This window comes from Protomyctophum bolini (assembly GCF_963924005.1).
Source record: "Protomyctophum bolini genome assembly, chromosome: 14".
Classification (NCBI taxonomy): domain Eukaryota; kingdom Metazoa; phylum Chordata; class Actinopteri; order Myctophiformes; family Myctophidae; genus Protomyctophum; species Protomyctophum bolini.
The window spans coordinates 26965674-26983301 of NC_137875.1; the positions used below are offsets into that span (position 1 = coordinate 26965674).

Consider the following 17628-nt stretch of genomic DNA (forward strand, 5'->3'; position numbering starts at 1 on the left):
AGAGCAGACTTTGTATTTATTTTTTAATCTGCTAATCAGGGCCGGATTAATCCCCATGAGTGCCCCTGTGCAGATACATTTTAGTTCCCCCCCATAGCACGGGCGACCGAACACAATAGAACACAATACAATAGGCATATAGGTCTTATAACATTTTCAGCAGCAGTTGGCACAGCACAGCTCGGCCTGGGCCGGCCGTAAGAACACAATACAGTGTCAGTGGACCAGGTGAGGCAATAAGCACATCAATATACTGTAGGCCTAATGTGCAACATTAATTATCCTGAACCAGGATCGAACCCAGTACAATAAATTACATGAATGCAAACTGAATATGACTGATATGTAAGAATGTTTATCTGAGCCAGTGTCCTTCATCCTTCATTTTGGAGTGCTGCTTTTTCCACTTCCGTGGTATTTTGAACTTAGTTATCATTTATAGTGCATAGCAGTGGCGGCCATTTTCTGGTTTCATTGATCCAGACCCCATTCCATTTTCCCATAGAATATATTTATATAAATTATTTTAAGCTAGAATCAAGCCATTCAGGATCCTGGTGAATCATGACCATAAAACATTTGATTCTGTGAAAAAAAGTGGAAAACTGCAAAACAGTCTATTTATTAAATATAGTATAATATCATATGATTCAATATTATTTCCCCCCCCCCCAAATAATCAAATTCACAGGGATCCTGGATGGCTTGATTCTAGGCTTAAAATAATCAATGGGAAAACAATAAATGGGGGCATCCAGAGCTAAGTGCACCTGCTTTTTTTTCTTACTGTCTAAACTGTGGCACTGACAAAAAGACAGGAGGCAGAGCTGAGTATGCTATACTAGGAGTGACAAGGAGGAACAAGATCATCAATTAATAAAATTATTATAGATGATCAGCCCAGGTTAAAGGGTTGGGACATAAAGCAAGAGAAGCAAATCAAATGGTTTGGACTTGTGCAATTAGTAATCTCAGCAAGGCAGATGGCTTCTTGGTTAGAGTGGGTGACAATATTATCACACGAAAATATGAAATTACCTACCTAGGTTCCATCCTGGAGGCAAATCTTTCCGGCGATAAAATGGCCACCAACGTAATGAAAAAAGTCTTCTTTTGAAGTCTTTTTTATTGGCCTAAAAAAACCCATTGTCTATATACATACATTCATGAATCCACTTGCTGTGGGTATTGGGCTTTTTTTTTAATATAGCGATTTCTTGTGACCGGCAAAAATGTCAAAAATGTCAAACTTTCCTTTTGCTCAAACTAGGGGGTTTTCATGATTCTGAGCATTAGTTTTGCACAAAATACACTCCTTGGGCTAAAAACAGCCATAGCCCAAATGTGCTGACCTCATCACATTTGTGCTGATCTCATCACATTTGTCATGACTTCTATGGCCATTTTTAGCCCCATGGGCCAATACCCAAAGCCGGTCAGCAAGTGGATTCATGAATGTATAGTATATAGACAATATTTTAGGCCAATAAAAAATACTATATACCATGACCAAATTGCCGGACTATATGAGGAGCCCTCGTACAAGGTTTCTTCGACTATGCATGCACCTCTTGGTACCACAGCACCTCAAAGGCCCTTAAAACAAGGCTCCAGACTTCCCAAAAAATAACTGGTCAGGCTACTACTTGGCCTCACTCCCTGAACCCACCTCACCCCTGCCCACTTTGAATGGCTTAGGGTTGACGACAGTACGAGTACGAGTACAGCATCTTGCAATGGGTCTGGTCCACAAGATTCGATACACTACCAAGATAGCCATGTACCTGTCTAAATACTTCCTTAATGTCAACAAAGTCCACACCCACAACACCAGAGGGAGCTCAACAAACCATGTGCAACCCAGAATTGGCACAAACAAGGGACTGAATTCATTTCGCTCCTATGCCACCAATATGTGGAACGCCCTACCAACGGTCATTAAGACCCCATGGCTGTATTTTGCGTGTCTTAAGGACCAGGTCAATGCTCTTTGGCCACTCAGAATAGCCAAATGCCATTGATCACGCCTCCAGGTCTTTAGTTTACTCAAGTTAGGGAATAAGACCTGGTACTTAAGACACGCAAAATACAGCCCCTAGTCCTACAAAACCACTCTCAAAAGACACCTACGGACGGCTGCAATTCGAAACTGGCCCCCGTAAAATCTGAATCTCCCACACACCCCTTTCCCCCCCTCACTGTATATGTTTTATTTTCCCTTAACCTCCTTTATGATGATTTCCAGTTTTTTGGCTATATATTTGTATGTCTCCAAATGTTATGATGAATTGAACAAGGTGGACCCTCTTGTAAACAAGTGTAGTGCTTTCTTTGGTCGTCCACTCACAGTTAACAGTTTTTGTATTGAGTTGTGCTTGAACTGTAATTCTGCAAACAATCAATGCAGATTGGTCGAGGGTCGAGGGGTACAGATGCTAGAGGGCCGAGGGGTACAGATGCTAGAGGAACTATACTCAGGGCTTAAAGCCAAAAAACATCCCAAGACAGAAAATGTTTTTTTTGCAAATCTGCACTGATCTTATTAAATGACCCCTATGAGATCCTCAGGACTGAAATCAGTCCCCAGGACTGAGAACTTTAAGCCCTGACTATACTTCAATACAAGGCCGCTTAAGAGGATTTAAACCCATGCAAGCTATGGCTTGTTTCCATTGGGTCCTTATGCACTCAATTAATCGAACCAAATGACAGACAAACTGTTGGAGGGGGGGGGGGTAATTTTACAGGGGCCAGTCAATTGCAGCCACCTAACATGCCATTACCATTGTTTAGTTTTAACATTTTAGAAAATACCACAACCACATAACACACAACCTGCCCCAAAAGTCAGCGTGGGGCACAACCATAGACTGTGGCACAACAAATCATAGAGTTATGGCAAAAATGCAGCAATGTGACTGTGACTTGTTCACTACACGTCATTGCGCACTAGAACGTATGCGTAATGACGTAATGACGCAATGGACGACGTGCATGCTGTAAACACTCCGTAAACACTAGTGAAAACAAAACGGTTCTAAAACCATGGACTAAAATGCATTTATTTTGTACAAACTACCACATGCGAGGTGACGGTGTGTAAGCGGACTAGCGGAGGATAGACGCGGTCTCAACGAAGCGTTGAGACCGAAAAAATGCTGTTGTTATTACAGTTGCCAGAGGATATCCTTTACCATATCCTGTCATATTTGGACTACAGGTCTCTGAGTCGCCTTTCCCAAGTTTGCAAAACCATCTACCACTTTGTAAACCGTGATGCCGTGTGGAAGAGGATTGCAAAAGACTTTCTAAACACCGGAATCACTCGAAATGGAAGAGACATGTAAGATAATAGTTCCGCTACGAATGAAGTAATCTGAGTGATTTCATTACAATCTGATACACCGAAGTGTAATGCATTATGGTGTCGTTTTGTATTGAGTTGTGCTTGAAATGTACTGTAATTCTCCAATCTGTTAATACATCTTTCAATCAATCAATCAAACCGGGGTATCACCAACTGCACACAAATTATTGTTGTAAGCTAGCTGTTTCAACTGAAAAATGTGCCCACATTTGTCTCATGTAGCCTCGTGTATTTGACAGGGTAGTAAGGAACAAGTTGTTCCACTGTAGCTAAAAGCTAAGAAACTAGAAACCTCAGTCTTGTGTTACTAATACTGGATATACCTGAAGTAATGTTTCATAATAAATTGAAGACCCAATCCCACAAGCTGACTGTGCAGACTGTGGGTCCGTGTCATTTAAAGTCCTGCAAAACGCTACATCTTTCTCCTCGTCTTTTAACAGTTACAGTAGAGTAGATATTAAGCAATTACGCCATCATCGCCATGATGTATCATCATTTACGAAAATAGATATTTTCTGCTTTGTCACACAGTTTATTTGCCTAAAATGACTATACGCGCTTCCAACATAATGCAGTTCTACCTGTTGTTGATCCAAGTGTTGACAAAACGTGCACAAAGTACAGTAGCCTACATGACCTGTTTACATTGGCTGTTAGATTGATTTTCTTGGGACTGTCGGTTCTTACTTCATAGGGGGGTGCTGGAAGGCAAGCTCAGGCTGAGCAAAGGAAGGGACGTGGAATGAAAGTGTGTCCAATTGCACAATTAAATTCCTACGATTTTTTAAATATCGTAATCAACCATTCCGTCTCATGTTGTGTGATTGAACCACCACAACGAATTATCTATTTGGGAAACATTTCCCCCTCATATTATCAGCCACAGATAGCCTACCCCTAGTATGAGAAACACCCTGTCAGATGCCATGCTGTCCAAAATAATACACATTTCATTAGCCTATATAAATAATGAAAGCACAGGTGCTGTAGTCATATCTCTCTTTTAATCACTTGCAACCCAGCATCCATATACTGGGCCGAAAATGGCAGAATTTAAAGCGTTGCAGAAAAGTAGAGAGCCCACTCAAGTCCTGTGTCCAGAGGGAAGATGGGCACAGATTCCCTCACTCAAATGTTTCCCTGCTCTGACTGTTAACTCAGACAGACCATCCTAAATTAATACAGTCCATAATCACATTCTAAATGCCATGGCATGGGCCACCTTGCTCCATAGCAGCCGGGAAACTAGTACACCTGCTGCGCAGAACAGTTGAGTTCGCTACTTCGTTTTTTGCCAGACAGTATTAAAAACGAGAGGGCTAAAATACTGCTGAATGCAGAAGTACGCCTGTCTCCGAGATCTCATCTCAGTATGGCTGATTTGACCCAGAGCCACAATGGCATCATAATGTCCTCCCTTCTAACCTTTTCCCCTCCATTGCCACAGCCACAGTGAAGCCCATTCTAATCAAAGCAGCCGTCACCTCCCTGAGACGCCTAGGCAAAGGCCAATGTAAATGAACTTGGCGGACCTGCTGAGAGTGTCAGGGCAGCACATCCTTCAGCTGCTAGCTGGGAGAGAAGCAAGCTGCTTCCTCCCTGCTTTGTGTCAACCCCCTCTGGCATGGGGCTGACGAACACATGTGAATACATATGCTACTGTTCTGGATGAGTGTCAGCCTCTATTGGGAGTGGGACCAATACACAGTCATGTTTTCACATTAATATTATTGCAATTCTGTCCGTAATATCCCATAACTGCATGGTTAAATCGATCAATACTCTTATTGCAGTATTGTTTTCCAGTACGGTTTACCTTACACCTGTGATTCTGGGTGGGGGCAGATGCAGACTTAAAAAACAGTGCATTCTTATTAATTGATTTATTAGGCCTACTGATGTCATGAACGCTAGACTCTCTTGTGTCGTCTTTCACTATTGCTGAAGAAGACGCCCGAGAGGGAGTTGGCTGTGAAGATGAACACATAGTTGTTCAAACAACTTAAACAATTAACCTGTATATTTCTTTAAATCTTTCCAATGTCTTTATTAAATGTATATAGTCAGTGGGTAATAGCGCCTTTATGCAAACGCTTTACACACTATGCATTGCATTCACTCATTCACTCACCGACGACAGGGGAAACCATGCATGGGATTAAGTGTCTTGATCACGGAAAGTGTCTGCTTTCACTACTGAAGGAGATGAGCCAACATTAGTTCAAAAAATTTAAATGTTTTAAAGATGTAACATTTATTTTTCTACAGTTTACAACAAGGAGAACTTTAGAATGATCTTCAATGAGCTTCTATTTCATCAACAACATTGTATTCAACCAATAGTGAGGAGTACACGGTTAGGCCCATCATTTTTAGATAATGTTCCTGTGATTCTGGAAGATCAGATTGATGGGGAATGAGGATGGTTATGGTAACATTTATTAATGGTATTTCGGAAATGGTGGAAAGGTCAAATTTGACTTGAAATTAAAGCTAAATGTATTTTTATTCATCTTGTAATGTTAATGTGTAACTTGTCATTGCAGATATCCTTATATCCCACTGAAGGAGAGAGTGAAGGCTGCTCAGAACTGGTACAACGGTGTTTGCAAAATAGCCACTCTTCTTAAATGGAAGACAAAGTAAGTGCTTGCATAGAATGCATACACTTGTTCACGAGACACAATGGTGGTGTGTGTTATTGACTTGAATCTATACGCCTTTTTTGGTTTTCGAATAGGTATGTTTTAGTATCACCTCCATTGAGGTTACAAGTGAGCTTATGGCGATAACAAAAGCTACAGTGAAAATAATGCAGACTAGCTGTAGCTGATTGACCAGCTGATTGGTCAAAGACAATCATCACTACCGTTAATTAATTAAAAAAAACACAGATAGAAATATGGAGATTGTTTCTGCCTTGGGGAGAGAGTATGTTTTGCACTCCGTCCGTCCGTCTGTCCGTCTGTGGACAGCTAATCTCTGGCACCGTTGGCTTGATCGCAGCCATACTCTGCACACACACTCCTTGAATGCCACAGTTGAATCTCTGCCCCACGATTTTCACATTGGCCTCTTATCGCGCCCCCAGGAGGCAATTTTTTGCCAAACAGTACACCTACAGATTCTGTTCAAACATCACGCAAATTGGTACACAGTCTCTCTAGAAGCCATTCAACGAAACGGGTCTTTCAGATTTTGGCTTCCAAAGATTGGCTTCCAAATTTCCAAAGTGCTCAGTTTCAAACAAAATGTCATGAACACAAACTGTGATTACTGTGAAATTGTGTAGTTTCTAATACTTTGCCAAACATCACACACACTCCTATCCTCCTGGTGGAGACCTGTGCCCAGAAGGGCACTTTTTTTAGGTTGTATTTCTTTCTATGCAATTCAGAGCACTAAGCAAATGTACGCTTTTCCTGTTTTTAGGTTGTTGCCATGGTTGCAGCTGGACGGGGACGTGCTGTTTCTGTCCCAGGCTGCAGACATTGGGGCGTACGCCTTGCGACAGAACAGAGGGAAGTTCCACCGCTATCCGTATGCCGTGTACTCAGGCCACGAGGTTGACGTGTGTCGCTTCGCTGTGACGGACTCTCACCTCATCAGTGGTGGAAGGTAGCCTCAGTCATAATCTAATGCAATGTGTATCTCATCTGAACCTGCTTTGTCATACATAGAGTACTGTATGTGTATGTACATTTAATGCGTAGTACGCATTAAATGTACATACACATACAGTACTTGCGTAGCATGAAACCTCAGCTTGTTTAGATATTTTGTTCTTGGACTAGGACACATCATTGCAACTTTTTTCTGAGTTTCCTTTATCTCTCCCCATTTCCTGTCAGTCTACTGTAAATCTATCAATAAAGGCCGAAAAAACAGGTTTAATACAAATCAATTAAAATGTGACGTAATTATAACTTTCATAATTCTCTGTGTCGTTGTCAGCGATGGGAAGATCGTGGTTCACAGCAAGAGGAGCGGAGCCTCCGTGGAGCTGTCAGGACACGTCCAGGAAGTGAACTGCCTGGACTCTAGAGGAGGACTGATTGTCAGTGGGTCCCGAGACAGAACTGCCCGGGTGAGACATACTAGTAGACTGTATATTCCCTGCAGTGCCACGCCTAAGGAGTATAGTTGACCCATAACTGCAGTATCAGTGCAAGGTCAAGCTGACCAAGCAGTGTAAGCAGTGCCCGTTTTTAACTGCCGCTCTAGGCAGGCTTTCTCAGATGTGCCATTTCAAATAAGATTTAAAACTTTATTTTATTTGAATTTTTTAAATGAATGCAAGAACAATGGCTCCTATTTCAGCACGCTAATTCCAGGAAGAGAAAGGCTGTAGCTTCTAGTTGTGTGAAATCTCCATCGGTGATGACTGGTAGGCACGTTTCTGAACTGTCCACAGCCCACCAAAAGAGTAGGCGGAAATCGTGCGATCTTATAATGAGTATTGGTAAGGAGAACCAATTACTCTAGATGAAGATATGGTTGAAAATGAGTGAAGTGCTCCTTTAATAGTCTCACCATGTAAACTATGGATGAAACCCATCTGCTAAACTCTGTTGCTGCGGATGTACAATTGACGAGACACTGGAGTTTGTCTGGCCACAAAAAGGAACCACAACAAAGCAGTAAAAGGCTATCTTTGCCGTGGTTTCACAGAATGGCTGTGTAATGGCAAGGCTGGCAGCCAGTAACACCTGCTGTGTTTTCAGCCAACTCCCATCCCATTTCGGAGAGATCCCAGCCAGTCTACAATTACAATGTTGATCATATGGTATTTTCTCGTTGTCTTTGCCAATTAATAAGACTATGGGTTTATGATTAACAAATGATTGCCAGGCATTTGTCATTGCAAATACCCCTGTGATAAGCCCTATACTGTATTTATGCAGTATACAGTATATAATATTCTAAGGCTCTGGGTTGACCGGTGTTGCTTGCCCTCCAAGATAGGCCTAGCTTATAGACTTTATTGTTTTCATACATAATCAATCATATTACATTATACGTACTTAACATCAGCTATGATATGCTATGATATGCATGGGGCCCAGACATCCAAGTGGCTGCCCTGCCTGTGTGACAGTGTGACAGTGTTTGACATAATGTTCTTAGTGGTCAGGGTGAACTGGTGGCTCAGGCAATTTTGCACTGGCCACATAATTACAGTGTGCTGGGTTTAAATCCAGCTTAGTACCCGTGTCTCTTGTCATACCTCCTCTCTATGTTCTTCTTGCTGTCTCTCTCCACATTGCTGTCTGTAATGGTTGGTTTTCTACAAATATTTTTCTAGATTTGGACTCTGGGTTCCAGCTGCCCTCGAGACACAATACCGATGTATGACAGAGTTTGGTCTGTGGCCATTAGCCCCACACTGAGGTAGGTGTCCGTTCAGTTGAACGGCCGGGAATTCAGTTGTGATGTTTCCATCCATGTACATAGGTTTAAAGCTGTTTTTCTTAGCCATGTTTTGCCTAGCATTATAGGTTAAGCTAAACACTACATAAAATTGTCACTACCGAAACAATTAGTCACTACCGAAACATTATGCTCAAGTTTCGGTAGTGGCATGATTGTTTCAGTAGTGACAAAATTGGATGTTTATGCTTTTGAGCATACCTATTTACAGGCACCTCGACAGTGGGTGCAAGGCCAATAAGGCAATCATGGAAGGAGGTAGGGCCCGCACCCATGCTTTTGAGACATTATTTATGGTTTCTATTTCATCATGTGGTCCAAAATACCAAAACAAAATGTAAAAAGTGTAGCAGAGAGAGACTGAGAGGTTTGTTAGGCTTCCACACGACCTAGCACCAAAGTGATCAGGCAGAAGTAGTAGTTTAGTAGTAGCTTGAGCAAATGTAAAGCAGTTATGAGTTAATATTTAGCAAAATAAGTGACTATGGCACCGTATTTTAAAGAAAATGCTGTGGTCACTACCGTAACAATACAGTCACTACCGATTACCGAAACACTGGTTGTTTTGTCAAAAAAAAAAAAAGTGAGTTATCAACAAATATTTTCAGATCATGATTGGTTAAGTGTATGTGTAATGTGTAACTATCATTGATGCTGAAATCAATATAATCAACTTTATGCATTTTACAAAGAATATAGCCTTTAGATTTTGATTAATCTTAATAATTCAACATAAAAGAATGTGTTAAAATGTCAATTTTAATTTATTTAATTGTGGAACCACCTACATTCCTTTTTAAAAATGGTCTGTACAGGGGGGAATTGAAAGACTAGACTAAAATAAGTATCTTTATTCAAAGGTAATAGTCTATGTTTCGGTAGTGACAAATTTTGGGAGAGGAAAGATATTCCAATAAATTATTAAAATACAATATTATAATATATAAAATAGTATACAAATTTCACACAATTTCCAACTCTGAATTTGAACCAATTCGGTGGCTCATATATGACTACTTCAAATAATAGAGAAACATATATACACACTATACAGTAGAAATGGAGTAGAAAGAACAAGGGAAAAAATGCCTTTGATTTCTCAGCCATGTTTGCACCCAGAGACTTAATGACTTACAAAGACATGCGCACACATTGTTAATGACACACAGGCAGACAGATGTGCAGGGTTGTAACAGTATCCGTGCTGCAGCACCTGCTGGCCCAACACACAGGGGCAGCTGATCCGTTCAACCCCCATGCACACACACACACACACACACACACACACACACACACACACACACACACACACACACACACACACACACACAAACATTAATGATTTAACATTGGGTGGTGAGGTTGCTTAACCACTTAAACCCTCTATACTTAGTAAACGAATACTTGGTTGACCAGGTCGGCTCTGTACTTGGTCCGCTCCATTCCCACCGTCTACACCAATGTCTACACCAAATGTCGAAAATAACAGATCTAAATGCTCACAATGCGTTGTGGCACATTGGAAGGTTCAAGTGGTTAAGATAAGATAATGTGTTAAATTAGATTCCTCTTGGTGCTACCTAATCCCTGGCCTACAAATCAGTCCGCCCTTTGGAACAAACTGTAGAGGAAATCCTACGTACTATTTTCATGTAACAAGTTAACAACTGCAGCCAACTCTGGCAAAATGTAACTGGCTGAATTATTGCCCTTAGGGGTGAATAGTCTCAATATATTTTCCATTCAGATAGTTAATGATATTCTTTGGCGGTCTGACTAACTAACTGAAGAATCATGTTCGTCTTGAATGTTCATTTGATTTTCACCTAACCATCTGCTATATATCGATTCCGGAAGCAATATATAATACCAGTAAAGACAAAAGCTATCCTTTTTTTATTAAGTTATTATTGCTATTCTTTTTCTTTTTACAAATCTTTCCTTACTTGCACATAGTTTTTTTCCCCAGAGGTTTAAATTCCAGTCTACATTTTTGCACACCTACCACCTATATTTATATTTTCTCCATGGCCCCCAAAAATTCCCCTAAGGCGTCATGTTTCTCAACTGGTTTCACGATGAGATCCGTAATTGACTAGTGAAGTCAGCATCCATTGCATTTAAATAATATTATTTACTATATATTAAAGTTCTTTTGTCTTGTGACCCTTGGAACATCTGCCACAGGCTGATCTATTGAGGCGAAAGCCATAGGCGTGAGAAAAGTCACTTACAGAAACGTTCTGAGGAGAGTGGCTAGTGCACTCAGAGTTCCGAGTGCACTAGCTCTCTGGCACAATGTTACTAGGAAACACTCACATTCTCAACCATGTACTTATCCAACCCAAAGTTGAGCTTTGCCACGCACACACGCACACACGCATATGTACAGTACAGACCTCTCAGATACACAATCGTCAGGCTCTTAGCCCTCTTTACACACTTAAAATACTCACCCTCACAAATGTATGCTCACACAGCACACATGAACACATGCATTCATACAGATTCATACACATTTAGTCGAAGAACTGATCCTCTTATAGTCCAGTTTTACATTCTCAGAGACAGTTAAGCACTCAGGAGTTTGCAATGCACGCACTTACACACATGCGTGTGTAAGTGCGTGCATTGCAAACTCCACACACACACACACACACACACACACACACACACACACACACACACACTTTCTCACTACCGGTGGCCTTGCCCACCTCAGCCGGCTCTGAGAGATCTGAGAGGGAACGGGACGATTATCCACATCATTAATTCTCCAATTTACTGGCTGAAATAGCAAACCCTGCCTCAGCCCGCCGCCCCCTCATAATGGAAACCTGCTCCCTGCCTCTCACTGACCAACGGCCTGGTTAATTAAAACCACTCTGGAACCCAGGTGTCAACTCCCTGATAAACATACAACAACCCTCCTCAGTACACTCAGTTCTCCACCTCCTCCTCCCAAACACTCCGGAGCTAAGTCGTCCCTCCGGCTTAAGAATTTGGTGCCTAGCGCGTGGAAAATAAATTGTTGTGGCCTCTAATATTTTCTTCTTAACCCAGTGGGTCTCGGCAGCTTTCACATCAAGGATCTGAACTTTTCATTTATGGTGAAGTCAGGATCCCAAATAATGGAATATTGCTTCTGGTTGTTAGTCCAATGCTTGTACCAACGGCTTGGTACAAGCTGTTACCAGCGGCTTGGTACAAGCTGTTACCAGCGGCTTGGTACAAGCTGTTACCAGCGGCTTGGTACAAGCTGTTACCAGCGGCTTGGTTGATCTATGAAAGCCCATGAAAACTTAACGACAGATCGACATGCTAGTCGTCTATGAAAGCCCATGAAAACTTTACGCCGCCACCATGATGCCTCAGAATTCTTTAGGCTAACTAATTTCAGCATAACTAATTTCAGCATAACTAATTTCAGCATAACTAATTTCAGCATAACAGCAAAACAGTGCGTAGACCTGCATGAGAGCAGAGCACACCGGAGCACACCCGCTAGCTTAACAGTAACACATTTGAGTCTCAGTCGAGTCACTGTAACCGCGGCGCGGACCCCCACGCAGACTACCGCGGACCCCCACGCAGACTACCGCGGACCTCCGCAGGGACCCCCGTTGGACCCGCCGATCCACGGACCCCCGCGATTTTGACACATGAGAGATGTTCCTTAATACCTGCCAAGCCAATGTCAACACTACAACCGACAGCTGTGCCTGAGGTGCGACATATAATGGTTTGGAGAATGTGCTACCTGACTCCTGAGACTGTACAAATACAACCAAATGGACCCATAGCAGTCCATTTGTACAGTTTCAGAGTTTATTGTTATAAAAGGGTCCTTTGGTTCCATTTGTAGTAGGCTAAGACTTTGGGGGGCTGGGTACCCCAAAATTAAAACAAAATACCCCCAATATTTTGCTGTAAAACTGGCAACTGCATTAGTGCACTATTAGTGACTTTACTCTTTCTTTATTGCTCATCTCTATACTGTTATTTTATATAGCACATTGTGAAATATTTTGCTGTAAAACTGCATTAGTGCATTATTAGTGGCTTTACTCTTTCTTTATTGCTCATCTCTATACTGTGATTTTATATAGCACATTTTGAAATATTTCGCTGTAAAACTGCATTAGTGCACTGCTGGCTACTAGTGGCTGCAGTCATTCAGCGTCTAGTCTGTCTGTCTGCCTACCTGCTTCTCTCTTTTTGTCCGGAAATACAGATAGATAGATATTTACATTTCATAGCACAATTCTGGAGATATAAGGCAGCCGCTGGTAATGAACTGACAATTGATCAGTTCTTGTTCATTTTTACATTATGTACATTAAGTAGAGAAGTGAACGGCGGCTGCCACCCTCCACACCATGCCTTGTGCCATAGGGAGAAAGTGACAGACGGAGAGACGAGAGAAGCGAGAGAAACCCTTTTGTTGTAAATGTAATTGTCTCTGCTTCACGCTTGAAAAATCTAAAGAGTTGAAAGGTGTGTGTGTCTGTGTGTGTGCGTGCATGCGCGCGTGTGTGTGTGTGTGTGTGTGTGTGTGTGTGTGTGTGTGTGTGTGTGTGTGTGTGTGTGTGTGTGTGTGTGTGTGTGTGTGTGTGTGTGTGTGTGCGTGTTTGCGTGTGTGTGTGTGTGCGTGTGCGGTGGTCAGTATGAGCACTGTTAGAGGTGTAATGAACAGAATCAAAATCTGAAAACTTAATTGCCAAGTCAGAGGTTCATACTTTGAGGAATTTACTTTGACCTGGTGTGGTGGCAGGCAGTCCAGTTAGGGGTGCAACAGTTAATCAAACATAAATAAATAATTATAAAATGTATCGCTAATTGATTAAATAATCATTTTTTAAAACTAGTGAAAATATTTGAACTACATGCTCACAATGTGTTGCATTATGACATGCTATGAGCATGTAGATTAAATATTTTCACTAGCTTCGAAAATGTAGATCAACTATTGTAGATCGGCTATTATACTACACTGCAGGACTCGCATACAGTAATACAACTGGACTTTCAGAACATACAGCAGACTATAGATTAGACACCAGACAATACTCATAGCTTAATGATGGGCAAGTACTAACCAATGCTAGACACATCTAAATGATTGCCACTGCGTGTTATAATTTCACCAGAAACGTCTTCGACAGCTTATCTTTGGAGTCAAACCCAGACTGTCTGTGCAAACTGTCACACTGTGCTTAGATGCAGTTTTTCACAGCAGCAACACTGCTAAGGCTATAAATACAGTCTCAGCGATTGTCTACTGTAGTGTTCCAAACCAGTGGGCTGTGATGAAATATTGGGTTGGAATCCATTCTCACAGCGTCATGGACTGAGGATATATTAGATATGGGAACATGTACTGTATATTGGCTCATGACTGTGTGGTGAAGTCACAATTTGGGCCCTGAGCACTCCCATTTGGGGAATCACTGGTCTCCTCAAACAGTGAGATACGTTAAATGTTAGCAGGTGATGGATATAGACCTCTGGTCTATTTGACACATTTACTTCATTGTGTCTTTGACGTTATCTACAATTCTCAGGCCAATGGTTACCAGTACACCAATTGGCAATTAGGAATGCTAATGCTGACTTGTTGCTATCTGGTTCACTTAAAAATTTGCCAATTGCCTAAACTGAAATCCTGAGCGTTACTCTCCCTCTGCCAACCTGGGGAGAGCCCCGACACACACACACACACACACATACACACACACACATACACACACACACACACACACACACACACACACACACACACACACACACACACACACACACCAGTCACTTACTCACTCACTCACTCACTCTTTCACTCACTCTTTCCATCACCATCTCTTCGATTTTATTTTCCATTGGTATCATCTCAAGGTCTGTTAGCAAGCTTAATTATGGCTGTACTAGCATGGGACAGATCCCCACCAGTGCAGAAAAGAGATTGATCCCATCATTGGGCTTCGGCCTTAGCCTTTCTTCTGTTCATATTGCTTTTCTCAATCCCATTTTTCTCTTATCTCACAGGTGTAGCTCATCTTGGACAGAGATATTGAAATATTAGACAGCACTGCAGGAGATAACAGGGCTCAAATGAGGCTGGTGAAGTATTTCTTAATTTAGATAAGGCTTAGTTTCACTAGTTAGTCCACTAGTCAGGCGGCCTTTGTTATTGTATTGGTTGGGCCAGATGCTGAGAAACTCACAGTCACAAACTGATCATTTACATTTGGAGTATGTGCTTACTATCTGCTCCTGCTGTTCTCTTCTCACTTCCTCTGTATTCTCTATCACTTTCACGACGTCTTATTATGTCTTCTTAATATATGTTATTTCTTTCTCTCTCTCTCTCTCTCTTTCTCTTTCTCTCACTCTCATTCTTTACATCTGAGTCCCCTCCCTCCTTGCATTTTGAGGTTCCAGTCGGTGGTAGAATTAGTAGGAAGTCGGGCAGGTGGTTGGGCTAATAGTTGACTGGAGGTGTTTCCTGCCGGCCCAGCTCTCAGGCAAACAAGACCAGGCAGGTCGTGAAGTCTGTCTGGTAGTTGGTTGGCTGGAGTATGAAGCGGCAGCCAGGTCAACTGCGTCTCACACAGAGTCACGGCTGATAGGGTTTCTCCATGGGGCCTTGGATGGACGAGAGTCTAATGGTTGACTGGTTGCTTAGTCCAGCTAATGGCTGTCTTCTCTCTGTGAGGTGCGTTCTCGACATCAGTAGTTCTCAAACCGTTTCATGTCGAGAACCCTCAAATTAATTAATCTATTTGGCCGCGGACCCTGTGCCAGGGACCCTGTACCAGGGACCCTGTGCAACTTGTGCAAGGGACCCTGTACCAGGGACCCTGTGCCAGGGACCCTGTACCAGGGACCCCCATACAGGCGGACCTTGTGCCAGGGACCCCCATACAGGCGGACCCTGTGCCAGGGACCCCCATACAAGATGTGGGTAGTTAAACCCTAGTCAAAAAAAATTCTAATAGGATCCTATAGGATTTCGAAAATCCTATTAGAATCCTATTGGAACTTTGGACAATCCTTTAGGATTTTCCAAAGTTCATCATGCATTTCTTCTAGAATATTAACGCTTCTAAAGAGAGATCAGTTTTACGACAGCGATGTAGTAAAGGAAGAATTCACCTACTGGTTTTGGGGGAAATGAAAGGCATGTTTTCAGAGTAAAATCTCCCTCATCTGCTAGACTGTAAAAATGGGACACAATGCCTCCCTGCTTGGCACTCAGCATCAACGGGTTGGACTGGGGGGTCAAATCAACTAATAAAATGATTCCTGAGCATGGCACGGCTGCAGCTCATCGCTCCTTGGCTGTGGCTCACCGCTCCTTGGCTGTGGCTCACCGCTCCAAGAGATGTGTCAAACTCAAATGCGGAGAACAAATTTCACTGCGGTAACGTTTTTGACAAATCGTACGACTTTGACTTTGGCACTCTAGCGCCTTTATTCTGAAAAAAATCCCCGGCACCCAAATTGTTAACAGGATTTTTTTATAGGATTTTTCCATCAGAATCACATAGGATTCTTTGGCTAGGGAAATGAAAAATATTCAAAATGTTCAAGATTTGTTCAAGATTTTCTTTTTTAGCCGTATATAGGTTTACTGTATTTATTGTAGGTAGTTGGATAAACAGAGTTTGATATTACATTAACTCATTTAGCTGGGGACCCCCTAGAAACCTCTCAAGAACACCTGGGGGGTTTGTTCGGTAACAGGGTCTCCCCGTCGCTCCGGCTCTTTAAACACAGGTGTTTCAGTTGGGTTGTCAATTTCAACCAATCAGGAGTGAGCACTGATTCATCAGCTTCAATGTTATAATGTTCCAGTTTGAAGTTTGTCTGCTCATTGCTTTCTGTCATCACTTCCAATTTCATTTGTATACTATATCCTGTGTGAGTTCTCTCTCCCGATTGGATAAAATTAGTGTCCCGACCTCAAAATCTATTTTCAGTTTACTAAAGAGCTGGAGAGACAGGGAGACTGGTTATGGAACAAACACTAGCAATGAGTACTATCACAATATAGAGTTAATCAATACTTTTTTTTGGTCAAATAGGTTTTTTATTGAGAACAGATTATAAATGGTTACACAAACATTATGATATGAAATAAAAATGTATTTTATAGAAAACAAAAAAAAAAGAAAGAAAAAATATAAAAGACAAAAAGAGAAAGAAAACCCTCAACCCTCCCACCCATACTGCTCAGTGACACCGCATACTATAGAATAAAATAGTAAGATGATGAAATGCTCATGGAAAACATCTGAAAATAAAATGGCGTACAGTCAACCATATCCGTGGTATCCTGTCTATTAATTGTTTCTACTCATGTAACGGACAAGGGGCAGCCAAACCTTATCAAATTGTCTCTCCCTGTTTCTCAGGAAATACTTTTCTCTATTCTCTCAAGATGAAGTGTACTAGTCATTTCATTTAGCCAATGCTTAAATGCAGGAGCCTCCTCCTTTTTAAGTTAGTTTTTTTTGCTGTAATCAGACCATACGAGAAACGTTGTTTCTGTGCTCTCGTCAACATAGGCATGGAGTCTGACAAACCCAGAATAATTAGTACAGGATCGGGGTCAATATGAATATTCAAAATATCAGAGAGTGTCTCAAATATCTTAATCCAATATCTTTGTATCCGAGGGCAAAGGGCGATTTAATACTTATTTTAACTAAAGCATATCACTTACCCTCCCTTCAACACATTCCCTGCGGTTGATGGAGATCTACGTTAAGTCTTAACGCTTCACCGTCGATGACGGAGATCTCCGTCATTTGGTCTTTTCAGTGGTT

General features: G+C 41.8%; 1 protein-coding gene across 1 annotated transcript in view; it reads left to right on the plus strand.

Annotated features, from left to right (window-relative positions):
* The first annotated feature begins 2992 nt into the window (after window positions 1–2992).
* fbxw4 (F-box and WD repeat domain containing 4) overlaps window positions 2993–17628 on the plus strand; it is a 43935-nt gene continuing 29299 nt past the window's right edge. Inside the window, exons 1-5 of the mRNA XM_080781523.1 lie at window positions 2993–3343; window positions 5917–6012; window positions 6803–6988; window positions 7325–7457; window positions 8676–8761. Of these exons, the coding sequence (XP_080637649.1) occupies window positions 3156–3343; window positions 5917–6012; window positions 6803–6988; window positions 7325–7457; window positions 8676–8761 (689 nt within the window). The 5' untranslated portion in view covers window positions 2993–3155. The remainder of the gene's footprint in view (window positions 3344–5916; window positions 6013–6802; window positions 6989–7324; window positions 7458–8675; window positions 8762–17628) is intronic.